This window comes from Mus musculus, chromosome 3, assembly GCF_000001635.26.
Source record: "Mus musculus strain C57BL/6J chromosome 3, GRCm38.p6 C57BL/6J".
In the NCBI taxonomy this organism is placed as follows: Eukaryota; Metazoa; Chordata; class Mammalia; order Rodentia; family Muridae; genus Mus; species Mus musculus.
In genome coordinates this window covers 51,457,620-51,472,027 of record NC_000069.6, presented here as the reverse complement: position 1 = coordinate 51,472,027, position 14,408 = coordinate 51,457,620, and the positions used below count along the sequence as shown (strand labels likewise).

The 14,408-nt window shown below is 37.7% G+C and overlaps 1 protein-coding gene across 1 annotated transcript in view; it reads right to left on the bottom strand.

Moving 5' to 3' along the window:
- Positions 1–14,408, bottom strand: part of Naa15 (N(alpha)-acetyltransferase 15, NatA auxiliary subunit) — a 59,970-nt gene that overhangs the window by 3,958 nt on the left and 41,604 nt on the right. Inside the window, exons 13-19 of the mRNA NM_053089.3 lie at positions 13,278–13,406; positions 11,868–12,081; positions 10,751–10,944; positions 8,656–8,764; positions 6,336–6,434; positions 1,799–1,942; positions 446–543 (exon numbers count right to left, since the gene is read on the bottom strand). Coding sequence (NP_444319.3) covers positions 446–543; positions 1,799–1,942; positions 6,336–6,434; positions 8,656–8,764; positions 10,751–10,944; positions 11,868–12,081; positions 13,278–13,406 — 987 coding nt within the window. The remainder of the gene's footprint in view (positions 1–445; positions 544–1,798; positions 1,943–6,335; positions 6,435–8,655; positions 8,765–10,750; positions 10,945–11,867; positions 12,082–13,277; positions 13,407–14,408) is intronic.

Genomic DNA, 14,408 nt, shown 5'->3' with positions numbered 1-14,408 from the left:
TTATTTAACTCTGAATTAAAATTGAGGGATCTTGAGGCTAGAAAGACCAAACTAGTAGACTTCCACCTAAACTGGTATACTTATGCACAAGAACACACACGCATAGCCCCTCAAAACATTTAAGGGGAAATTGCTCACAGATAATGATTTAAGAAGTATTATGTATAAATAACAAAAATTATTTCATTGTCCTTAGTTGGAGGTAGTTAGTTTTTCTTCTAGAGAGACTATTTAAAATAAATCAATAGGGCTAGAGAGATGGCTCAGTGGTTAAGAGCACCGACTGCTCTTCCGAACGAAGGTCCTGAGTTCAAATCCCGGCAACCACATGGTGGCTCAGTAACCATCTGTAATGAAATCTGATGTCCTCTTCTGCTGCATCTGAAGACAGCTACAGTGTACTTAGATATAATAATAAATAAAATAAATCAATAGAGCCTGTTACCTGAAGGTTTCTGTTGGTGAGGGATCCATCAAGTGTTGTCGCCAGCTCTATTGCTCGTTTTTGACTAGAAGAATCTAAATAATATACCATTTTGGCAGCTAAGTGGAAAGAAAGAGGAGGTTTAGGAACTTCAACAGAATTCTTCCCTCTACTCGTTTAAATATAAAGTAGAAGATATGTGCACAAAATACTACTTGTTATCCATTGGAGACACTTACTACAACAACCTGAGAGGGCTGAACTAAAGGAGGAGAAAGGATTACGGTATCTATGTATGCCACCTAATGGTTAGGATGTGTTCAGTAGACCATGCATAATAAAGAACATGAAGCAATACAAATATTCTAATACATTTCTTGGTTTAATGAGATTATGAATCATTTTTTCTACTAAAATAAATATAATTTGGTAGTGAAGGGGAAATGGTTCGTAATTTCCTATGGAAAAAAAAGCCATGAAAGGACAGCCAGCTTTAAAGGTCTAAGATGAAAGTTTCTGTTCAGTTTCCCACAGCAGCACACAAAGCATCTAGGCTTTTGCCAGGTTCACTTGGTTGTGTCTGAGACACAGTTTGCTGTGTTGTTCTGGCCTAGAACTTGTAAAATCAACCAGACTGCTCATAACGACATAGAGATCTACTACCTCTGCCTCCAGAATGCTGGGATTACAGGCACGTTCCACCACCACCTGTCTTTAACCAGATATTTTTAAAGAATACTAATAAATCCCAGATTTTTGTTCAAGGTGAATGATTCTTCTTGTCTCGGGCTTTCTGAAATGTTGGATAGTTTTCAGGTGTTTAGCTTACCAAGATAAACACATAAGCAAGAGAAATCAAAATCACACTAATGAGCTTTATGATCACAAGTAGGGAGGCATGCGAACACAAGCCCAACCTGCACAGTACTGTAATGTACACTTAAATTCACTCTGGGGTAGGCTACGTACTGGAAATAAAACCCACTTAAATTCACTTATACTTCTTGGGTAGGGTGGCAGGTGCCATTAATGCCAGCATTTGGAGGTAGAAGCAGGCAGACCTTTCTGAATTAGAGGCTAGTCTTGTCTACCTAGTGAGTTCTAGGTTATATAATGAGGACCTGTTCAAAACCAAACCAATCAACTGCACTCATTTATTTATAATGTCAGTGCTAAGTTTTTACTGTAACACTTCTGTCTCACAAAAGTCTGAGATATGAAGGAAGCATGTAAACATTGCCTGTTCTCCTAGTATTAAAAGTACAGTGCACATTGCCATTTTGAGCAAAATGTATATCTTACCTTGGCAGTGATCCATTAAAGCATTAAAGTTGCTCAAGAAGGCTACTAAAAGGATCAAATAAAAGTGATTACCTGATAATCTATGTGGCAATGAATCAGAATTCCTTTTCAGAAAGGTTTCATTAAAATTCTTTGGATTTGTTGCTCCAAAAAGACGATTCATTTCTTGTTTTAATACTGTTCTAACTGTTTCGGGTAAGTCTTTACTTTCACACACTGTTGAATAAATTACAAACAAACTCTCTTAGCAGTTAGATACTCTGATAAAGCTTACAATAGTTTATATTTTTTTATAAGCCTGAGTAAGACACCTTCACTAGTTAAAACAAAAATGAAATGTGGTCAACTTCCCTTCCTTTATCCTGACCTTTATCTTTAGGAACTACGTAGACAGAACTAATCACTTTATAATAAACATTAAACAGCATAAGAGGTAACCTAGAAGATGCTTTAAGAAAAAGCTACAGTGTGCTACTCTAATTGTGCAACTGGTATCCAATAAATTATACTGACTATTTTACTATAGTTTTAAAAACAGTAAGCACATTTTCCTCGGCTAAAAAACTCTGCTGATGGGCCCCTGCACCCAGTAGAGCTGGCTCTGAAGGTTTAAGCGTAGATGAGCCAGCCCCAAATGAGAGCATGAGAGCAGGAAAGCTGGCTATGCCCCTTGCTGATAGTGGCACTGAATGAGCCAGTTGGGACAGGACAGGAGAGCTCGCTCACTAGTGTTTGTGTAGGAGAGTTAGCTGCTGGGCTGACCAGCTTAGCTACTTCTCATGCACAGATAAGGGCTTTGAAATGGCCCACTTCTACATCTACCCCATTGATGAACTGCAGGATTACATGAAGGGACTGGTCATATAGATCCAAAACACAGGGCAAGAACAGGATATTCAAGAGGAATCCCAGTGAGTTCCCAGTACTGATAGTGTAGCAGAAGCCAGAGGCCTCAAACCAGACTTATTGCAATGCAACAACTCATCAAGATGATCGTTAGCAAGCAAAGATTGTTGGGATTGGAGTGTGTGTGTGGGGGGAAGGTGTGTGGACGGGTGGTAGCAAGGGTGGAAGGTGGTTATGAGAGGAGAGGGAGATGATTGGGACGCATGATGTAAAATACACAAAGAACCAATTAAAAAGTTAAAAACAAAACCCTCTGCTGATCAGTTTTAAAGTTTATGTGACAAGCACACATCCCATAACCTGAAAATATGCAACATGTGCCAACATTTTCTATGTATTTATTTCTATTTGATTTTCAGGTTATATAATGAGCTGCTAAGAATGGGTCTCAGCATTCCCTTTCACTAACACATTATCCTGAATTGGACATAGCCAGCACATAGCTATAAAGCAAATAATTCACCAATGTGCTGCTACTGGTTGGTTAAACAGCGTGTATTTTATGAAGCTGAATAGCCCAATTAAGTTGCTAAAACCTTTAATTTACCCTTATTATAGTTGTACTTCTCAATTCTTCTGACCATTTATCAACTTTTCAGGAAGGAAAGGCAGAAAAGGAGTAAGATTACTCCTTTTATTATTCCTAAAATAGACTCTAGCCAACTGCAATGAACACTATCTCCTGTGAGATAAAAAGTAATTTCCGTGGGCCCTATCCTGTGGTATGGCTGAATACTTTGGGGAATCTTTATATATAAACAGAAAGCAACTGTATAGATTTCATTACTTTTGGAAGTTAATGGTTTTCATTATTGTTTTTAATTTATTTGCTTCAGGGGGAAAAAATGGAGGGGAAAAGACACTGTAAAATTAAAATGCAGTGAGAGAGACAGACAGACAGACAGACAAGAGAGACAGATCCAAGCAGACTGAGTGTGTGTATGAAAATCCCTATCTCCAGGCCTGCAAGATGACTTGGAGGGTAAAGGAACTTGTTACAAAGCTAACAACTTAATGATGCTCAGAGAACATGTGGCTTCCACATGTTCACTATGATGCTGGCACATAAAACCAAATACATAAACTCCCAACCTGACTGACAGTCATTTGCAAAAACTATTCTCACATAGTAATTACACATACACACACCCTCTCACTTAAGTAATTACTCACACACACACCCTCTCACTTAGTAATTACTTACACACACACACCCTCTCACTTAGTAATTTCACACACACACCTCTTTGCTGCTCATTCACTTTTTAAAATTAGCAAGTCAGGCATAATGGTGCTCCAGAGGCAGAGGCAGAGGCAGAGGCAGACAGATCTTTGTGAGTTCAAGGCCAGTATAGGATACTCTAGGTCAGCCACTACCTAATGAGACCCTGAAAAGAAGAAGGGGATGGAAAAGAAAAGGGAAATGAGAAAACCACAAAAAATCCAATCTTACAATCAATCACTGTAGCTGAGTTTCCCAAGAAGGTATCAATTATCTGTCCTCTTAAGCATGAAAGCAGGGAAAAGCAAAAGAACCCCAACCCAAAAGCACCACCAGCAACAACAAAACCCCAACTAATGAACGTTCAGGTAAAGCTGAAATGTTATTTAGAGGCTAGAAAGATGACTCAGTGGTGGAGAGCTCTTGCTGCCTTGGAGAAAACCTGGTTCAGTTCCTGGCATTCTCTTCTAACTTATATCTGGCATGCACAAAATGCAAATACATAAATACACACATACATAATACACACATGCACACAAACCATTCATATAATAAATAAATGTTGGGTCACACAGTGGTGTATGCCTTTAATACTAGGCAGGAGGATCTCTATGTGTTCCAGGCTACGTTGGTCTAATTGGGGAGTTCCAGGACAAACAGGACTACATAGAGAGACCCCTGTCTCAAACAAACAAACAAACAATTTAATAAATCTTTAAGCCGGGCGGTGGTAGCGCACACCTTTAATCCCAGCACTTGGGAGGCAGAGGCAGGTGGATTTCTGAGTTCGAGGCCGGCCTGGTCTACAAAGTGAGTTCCAGGACAGCCAGAGCTACACAGAGAAACCTTGTCTCGGAAAAAAATTAAAATAAATAAATAAATAAATAAATAAATCTTTAAAACAGTGATAACAAAAATTTCATAATGACTTATTGCTAATGACTAGTGGACAGAATATATATATATATATATAACCTTAGTTACTTTCCATGATGGGTTAGTAAGTCTCAAGAATCAAGGAAAGTTAATTACCAATAAGAGGTCAGGTAAAAAAATAAATCAAATTTTTATTTGGTTTTTCTAACACCCTCAACTGAAATTGTATTTAGTTCAAGCTATTAGCTTCTCAGCAGACAGAACTAAATAATATCTTCCCAGGATAGTTGGCAACCTTAAAATGGGTAGAGAACGCTCATATTTTATGTAAGATTAGTAAAAACCCACTGTAAGGTTGTAGTATATAAAATATTAAATAATTAGTGTCAAAAAGAACAGAATAACATGGTGCTGGCACATGCCTTTAATTCCAGTACCAGGGAGGCAAAGGCAGGCAGATCTCTGAGTTCTAAGCCAGCATGGTCTATAGAGCAAGTTCCAGGACAGCCAGCATAATATGGAGGAACCCTGACTCAGAAAACAAAACAAATCAAAAAACCAAACAAAAATGATAGGAGCTGGGCATAATGGTGAATGTTTTTAATACCAGTACTCATGAGGCAGAGGCAGGTGAGTTTAAAGTCAGTCTGGTCTCGTCATTTAATTCTAGGCTAGCCATGACTATGTGAAAAGAACCTGTCTCAAAAAAATAAAACACATTAAAAAAGAGGGCAGAATAGGTCTAGGGAGATTACCTAGCAAGTAAAAGCATAATCCTTGCTCTTCTCTCCTGAATGGAAGAAAGGCTTATCTTGTGTTTCTGCTATACACTGACACTAATGTATAGCTAGTTGTCAGATGACTATGTTAAAGTAACAAAACTATTTACTGCTTTACAGTAAAAAAATATTTATTTACTATTTACAGTTTGGTTGCAGCTCAAAAAGGTATTTTGCCTGTCATGCACAGGCTGTAGGTCCAATCCCACTACAGAGAGAGCAAAGGCGACTCCCAAATCCTTGTAACCAAACAATTCTATACCAGCACTTAAGGCCTTAAAATAAAAACTTTTATTACAAAAGAACCCTATTGCCGGGTGTGGTGGCGCACGCCTTTAATCCCAGCGCTTGTGAGGCGGAGGCAGGCGGATTTCTGAGTCCGAGGCCAGCCTGGTCTGCAAAGTGAGTTCCAGGACAGCCAGGGCTACACAGAGAAACCCTGTCTCGAACCCCCCGCAACCCCAAAAAACCAAAACCAAAACCAAAAAAACCACAACAACAACAAAAAACACCTCTATTTTTCCCTCAGCTAACTAAATATGCAATACCTTTAAAATGACTTGAGTATATATTCAGATTTAAAAAAAAAGTATTATTTACTTATGTGTGTGTATACCATGTATATTTGGGTGCCACTGGAACCAAAATATGGTGTTGGATACCCCAACCCAGAGCTGGAGTTAGAGGTGATTGTCTAGTGTGGGTCTTGTAAATCAAATGCAAGTGTTTTGGAAGAACAGCAAAATCTCTGATCCCTGTGAGACACCCTCCAGCCCTATACCCATTACAAACTGCTAGAAAAGTATGTGCGGGAATAAAAACCTACCAGAATGAAAGAGTCGAATCATGCACTCATGAAGCCAGGGATGACTAGAATCAATAGCAAATGCCCGCTTTACTGATTGTAGCATCAAAAGAAACTTTTCTATGAAAAGAAAAAATAATATTTTGATAATTTGATAAAATAAGTTGTCCTTCCTGGAAAGGCCAAGGACCATACAAACACAAAAAGTGAATTTAGACTCAATCACATGAGCTCTAACACTTTTGAAGCAAACACTTTTCTTCCAATTGACTACATACATGTTAGCTACATTCATATACCATCTTCAAGAGGTTCTGCTAAGAGAACTTGAACAACATTCTCTGATATGAACTAGTATCATATAAACAGAGAAACTAAATTGAAAGCCATTTCCTTTCTAGCTTCCATCACTTAGAAGAACTGTTGTATCTCCTTTCCTGCATTCTATGACTGACAGTTCCCTGTCTGGCCTCTGGATGCGTCCACCCAGGCTATGTCTAATTACTCTACACTATCCCTATTCCCAGCTGCTTACCTTTCCCAAGTCTCAGCGGTGCCTCCACCTGTTAAACAGAAACTTATACTGAGTCTTCTTGACAGTCACCTCTTTGTTGAGACTTTCCTAATTTGGTTATCATGCTTCAAATATCCAAGTATAAAACCCTAACTTCTTCTAAATCAATTCCTGTTCCCATGCTCCCCAAATTCAGAAAATACTAGAATTCCTGCCATGCTTCTTATCAGTACCTACTAGACAGCACTGCAAGGTGCTGAGGCCCCCTTTACACAGGGTAACTTCTGTGTCTTTGGGGATTCTACCTAGAAACCTTTTCATTTTGTAATTTACAGTTTATTAGACAGGGATCTTCACTTGTTGGGCCTAGCATAAGCTTCCTGCTGAGATTACAGGAACAGTTGCTAATTTGGCCTCTAAGAACTGACTGACTGACTTTGTGTCCACTTGTGGAGTCAGAGAACACTGTAAAAGTCAGTTTACCCTTCTTCCAAATGGGTTCTGGGGTTAGAACCCAATGGTCCAGTGAGAGGGGTGCCTGAAGTTACCCTCTAAAGTTACTTTTAGAAAGAGCTGGGTCAAAAAGGCAGAGTGGCCGACCCTGTTAATTCCAGCACTCAGGAGATAAAGGCAGGCAGGACCTCTCTAAGCTCACAGTGAAACTCTGTCTCCCCCAACCAAAAAAAAAAAAAGAAGTAGAGTTAACTGTTATTCATGTGAAAATTATTTATCTAATACTTATTTTCAAAGTTATAATTATGAAAAATGGAATATATAGTAAGGTATTTTAACTACTTAAAAAGATCAAAAAACATTCTGTTATATTTCAACCTATTTCTTCCTACCGCTTCTGTATTATATACCTTCACAAATAAATTAACTATTGGGCATGCTGACATATAACCGCAATCCCAGACTCAGGAAGCAAAGGCAGAAGGACAGCTGCCAAGTTCAAGTCTAACCTGAGTTTCAGGCTGGCTGGGGTAACAGAGGGACTTGTATCAGAAAACAAACATTCAATTAATACTAAGTTTTGCATCCTATTTCAAAATGAAAGTTACATTACAATCTATCTGTATTGCTCATGCTGGCCTTAAACTCATGGGCTGCACCTTCCAGCCTCACCTTCACATTAGCTGAGACTACAAGTATGAACCACATACCTGGCTACATAATAACTACTTTTTGGCATAACACTCTTCATCTAATCTTAGTAATAATCAGCTTCTTTTCACTTCAATTCATTCTACCTCAATAAACTTTTCCAACCAACTACCTGAGTTACACCAATTCAGTGCTATGAAGCTTTGTTATCTACTTATATACATATATGCTGAACACTCTAAATATGAAAGATGAGGTCATTAACTCATCTTCCACCTGGCCCCTCCAAACAATACAGACAGACACCAACACTGTTGACACTTTGTAGTGTCTTAGTAGACACCATTTCCTTCAGAATAATGAACTATCCATTGAGATCCAGCTAGTTCCTATTTATGGCATCAACTCCTAACACCTAAATATTATTTGATGCTTAACTGTGCCACCCACTATTCTAAGCTTTATATTTATATTAAGTTTATCCACAAAATCCTAAGTTCTTTCACTGAGTCACATATGAGGTGATCACTATATCTCCGGGCCAGTGTGCATCTACTCATGGGACTCTGTTCTTCAAGAGGCCAAATACATTACTGTATTTCCCCAGAACACTCTGCACAGCATGCATCACTGTGAGGAATCTGCACTGGCATCTGCATGGGTGACACTAACACTAGGAAATCTCACCAGCTTTATTAGTGCTACAATATGCTAATATCCCACCTTTCCTAAAGTAGATCTCAAAGGCAAAAAGATGAGTTTCTATCTTGTTCTTCACCAAGTTCTTCAATGGTGTTAAAAACTTAATAGCTTCTTCCAATGGAGTTTCAACCTAACAAAATAAAAGACATTATACAAAGGGATGTAAGATTCTTGAAGAATATGAACTTAATTTAAAATGCTGTTTTCTTGTGCCAAAGGTAAAAAAATTTTTAAAAGGCACTTACCAGTTACTCAGAAATACACTATCAAATTTCAACCTCCATAATCCACACAAAGACAATCTTCAACTCTAGAACTCTCTTCAATTTTTTTTTAATCTTATTTTTATGTATGCTGGTATGTCTGTGTGTCTGTACATCACATTTGTGCAGTGTCCTAGAAGCCAGAAGAGTGCGGGATGCCCTAGGACTGGAGTTCAGACTGCTGTCAGTCACTAAATAGGTACTAGTCTTATGGAAGGGTAATTTAAAAATGATTGGCTAGGCACTGGAGACATGGCCTAGTAATTAATAGCAATTTCTGTTCTTGCAGAGGACTCAGGTTTGGTTCCCAGCATTCAAATGGTAGCTTACAGCCATATGTAACTCCACTTCTAGGGGACCTAACACCCTCTTCTTACCTCTGCCAATACCAAGCACTCTTGTTGTGCACAGACAAACACATAAGAAAATACTCATAGACATAATCATGTATGTACAAAGAACACTACAGCTTGATGGCCCTGGAAAGTATAAAGAGAAACATGAGAAGTCCATGAAGGAATTCACAAATACCAATTACTACCCCATGATAAATTGGAGAAACAAGTAATTTAAACTTTTTGTTACTATGCTGGGAGACAGATTCAAGGGAATTTTTAAATTTGAAAATTGTATGCTAGGTATGGTGATTCATACCTGTAATCCTAGCACTTGAGTCTTGGAAAGGAGGACTCTAAACCTGAGAATAGCCTGGGCTAGAGTGAGTCCACATCTTTTCATCAAAACTTCAGATTTATCCTTAACCAAGTGAGTATTAAACTTACCAAGTAAACCCATGCCATCTTCCATTTCTCCATGGGCAGAACTACTGATGATTTAATGGTTTTGTTTTGTTTTATACATATGCTATCGTGAGTTGATTATCACTGAATTTCCCATCTATATCTACACTTTAGGCTATTTTCCCAGATTTGGCAGCTCCTTTTAATTTTAAAATAGACTAGAATGTTGCAACAATTATGATGGCTTGACACACTACTGGACAGGTATGGATGCTGCTGGAGAGGGCATCTTTAAGGTACTTACACTAGGAAGAGAGTTTTATGTTCCTTAGCAGTAATAATTCTGTGGAGTAAGCAACAATCTATGAGAGGGGTACCTTCTACTGCATTCCTTTCAAAGAAACCAAGTACCCCGAAACACACGTTTCTAAAACTCTATAACCCAAGATACTCATAATCATTACACCATGTTGTAAAGTCTGGTACAAAAACACTACAATCCAGACTCAGGAAACCCTTCTAAAGGAGGCCAGGTGCACAGCTCTAATTTGTATGGAGCTCAGAAAACACTTTTCTGTCCCAGTAGTTACATATTGTAAAAATGTGTAAATATACACATGTTAGAGTCAAATCAAACTGTATTTTCTTTCACATCTTAATTTTCTTACATAATCCTGTGAAGAAAATGATTTTAGATTTCAAGTGATTGGTGATACTAAAAGTCTAAAGAAATGTGCTTATTCTATCAGTTTAACACAATTATTACATTGGAATAGATTTCCTGTGAACAAAGAAAGAATGGTTACTAATCAAAATAACTCATGTGATAATGAGTATTTAGGTTTGGGCTCAATGGTTAAAATCCACAAGTCAGAGTCTGGATTTGAGAAAATAAAGACTTAAGTTTTTTTCCAGACAGGGTCTCAGATGGGTAGCCTTAGGTGAGCCGGAATTTCACAAGTTATCTTCTAACTCCACACCCACAGCCACACACATACATACACATCTACACAAAACACACAAATAAATACATAAACGGGACTTAACATTGTTTTCAATGGCAAAGCCTGCTGTGGCACACACTCACTTGTGCTAAGCACGACTATGAAATACCTTGGCCAGTTTCTCAGGGATAAGCTCTTCTTTGGGGCCTCCAATTTCTTCGTCATCATCATCCTTTTTCTTTTTCTGATTCCGTTGCTGCTTTTCTTTTTCTGCATTTTTTTTCTCTTCTTCTATCTGGGCTTTCTTTTGAGCTCTTCTTTGTTTATTACGCAGTTTCTTTAGCTCTTTGTCAGACATGTTTGCTGTAGGCAGTGTTAACAGAATTATAAACATGGTAACTAAGTAAGTCATTGTAACCACCTTAAAAACTTCCAGAAATTCACTTTATGGGTATGTGTGTGGTAGCTTGAATAGGAATGGCTCCCACAGGCACATATATTTGAAGACTTAATCATTCAAGTGGAATTATATGAGGAGGATGAGGAGGTATGGCCTTGTTGTAGGAAGTGTATCACTGGGGGGAAGACTCTAAAGTCTCAAAATCCTAGCTAGCCTCTTTCTCTGCCTGGGGCCTAAGGATCAGAAAATAGCTCTCAACCATTTCTTCATTACCATGCCTGCCAACATGATGATAATGGAATGAAACTGAAAGCAAACAGCCCTAAATGACTGAATACACACGCACCTCCCCCCCCCCCCAATAAATGTTTCTTTTTAAAAGTAACAAGCTAAAGAGTCAACACACTAAGGCAGAGTTTCTGTCCTACCTAAACACATCACTAGCAGTTATACTATGGTTACCTGAATGAATCTAATATTAAATGAGAAACTTAGGTAATTCAAGCGTCGTCTGGTACACACATCTAACCACAAATTAATAAATTCCTGTCTGGGGAAGTTGCTCAGTAACAGAGTACCTGATTAAAAAAGAAGGTACTGAATTGGATCCTTAGTCACCTCCCACATACCCAAACAAAACTTTCAGATTAGACTCAAATACCAAATTATGTCTATGTTTGAAACTTATTTTGAAAGCATAAAAGTAGTTTTCCTTTTGTTGCTTAGAGAAATTCACAAAATACCTATCATTTTTCTAGCCTTGGCTAACAATCTCCCACACAAATACTAAATAAAATCTCTGGGGATTGAGGGAACTTTATATTCATGACAACAAGTTCCTATAAACACAGGAGGGCAGGCACTGACACATCTTTGAATGGGATACCTGTATCAGCCTCGTGTTCTTTGTTCTCATCTGTCAGAGGGTTGTCATGAAGCTTCAAATAGATCTCAATAGCAATCCTCGCTGCTTTGAAGTAAAATGGATGCTGTCGAAGTACATCTTCTAGTTTTAATAAGTCCACATATGATCTAAGGGTGATCTTCCTCATACAGTATGTATGAAAGTCAAACTGGTCATCGGTGATTTCTATAAAATGCTAACAAAATTATCTTTTTATTATCACTGGAGTATAGCACTGTCTAAGAAAATAATAAAAGCAAAGCCTTGAAACATATCTGCTTCATTAGCATGAAAAATTAAAACAAAAATTAGTCATTTTTATATTTGGCATATAAAACTAAAAAAATACAGTTAGCTACTGGTTAGCAAAGAACAAGAGAAAATAAATAATTTAATGGAAAGAGGATAATATTTCAACTATATTCATGGCTATACTTATTTCTTTCTTAATCATATTTAACTAAAATCATTCTGACAAACCATCCACTAATTAGTATATATGACAATTCTATATAGTTAGCACATATACTACACATGGAAATCTTATTTAGAAAATGTATGGCAGGGATTATATAGCTCATAGTATTTTGTGGGGTTTTTTGAGGTTATAAATCTGAACTCTATACAACATGCTGTTGGTATGTCAATGAAAAATCAAGTAGTCAATAAGTCAAGAAATCAGCAACGCAAAAAAGAAAAGAAAAAAAGAAAAAGGCATCAGCAACGTCATAGTTCAACCAAACAGGGATATTCTATATTTGTTATAAATGTCAACATAATAATAAAGCTATGTTTGTGTATAAACACACACACACACACACACACACACACACACACACACAGACACAGAAATCTCACCACTAGTCATAGAGATGAATCTACAGTAAAGGAGACTAATAAAACCATGATTTCTGTTTTGGGGACACCAGTGGCAGTGTTTATACAGAGTCTTATATGGCCCAGCCTGAGTTCCAAACACGTGTTGGTAAGAGGTCTTGAATCCAGAGCTTTCTGCCTCTACCTCCCAAGTACTGTGATTACAAGTATATACTACCATACCCGATTGAAAAACAATGATTTTATAAGAAAACAGTAAATTTCAGGGCATATAGAAATACTGAGGAAAAGCTTCAAAGCTTAAGTCTTTATCAGGGGAGAGAGCATGAATTAAATAAACCCCAGGAATTTAAAATTAATGGGATTTTATGTATTAGGAATGAGCAGCAGCAATTCAAAAATTCAAAGTACACTAAAAATATTTTCAGTTTCATAAAATATAAATATATTATTGATGTTAAATCACATATGAATTAAAAATGGGTGTAGACTTAGCCCAAAGGTTTCAAGATCTAACCAAACAAGATGAGCAGCTCACATATATAAGGTACTTACTCTCTCAATTTCATGACATTTCTTAAGTGCTTCACCAAATTTGTTCATTGCTTTGTATGCCTGAGCACACTCTGTCTGGAACCACATACACTGCATTTCATTCAGGTTCTCTACCGCTGAAGTTCCTTCCTAATGAAAATCACATAGTGGTACAGAAAATTCACACCAAATTTATCACTTTACCATAAGATTTAAAAAGGGAAGAGTGGTCAACTGATCAGAAGTCTCCTGAAATATTTTTTGGGTTTTTTTTTTTAATTAACAGATTCAAAATTAAGTACTCTAAGCACTAGACATAATAATTTTGCAAATGACTACACAAAAGGCCTATAATAAATGGGTGGCAGGGGTTAACATAATAACAGCACATGAGAGATAAGTAACAAATACTAGTCTTCTTTACCCCTAAAACCTTCAAACATACATGGTTACAAGCTGGTTTTACTTTTTTGGGTTTCAAGACGGGTTTCTCTATGTAGCCCTGGCACTTCTGCAGCTACAAACTCACTATGTAAACCTGCCTGCCTCTGCTTCCCAAGTGATGAGGATAAGGTATGAACCATCACGCACAGCTACAAACCAGTTTTAAAAACCACTGTCCAGGAGCCTACGTGATAGCTCTGAGGACATGATGCTCTTTAGAGGACCTGGGTTCAACCCCCAGCATCCACATGGTAGCTCACAACTGTCTATAACTCTAATTTCAGGGGATGTGACACCCTTGCACCAATGCATATAAAATAAATTAAATATAGCCAGGCAGTGGTGGCACAAGCCTTTAATCCCAGCACTTAAGAGGCAGAGGCAGGCGGATTTCTGAGTTCGAGGCCAGCCTGGTCTACAGAGTGAGTTCCAGGACAGCCAGAGCTACACAGAGAAACCCCGTCTCAAAAAAACCAAAAAGAGAGAGAGAGAGAAAAAAAAAAAAAAAAGGAAGACAGACAGACAGACTATTGTCTATCTATATGGAAAGAAAATATTTTATCTAATGTTGAATATTCTTTATCTAATACAGTAATTTAATATCTTACAATTGCAATACTGATAATAAACTTTAGGAGCTGGAAAAATGGCCCAGGTTTAATTCCCAGCACTGACTTGGCTGCTCATAACTGTCCCTAATTCCAGTTC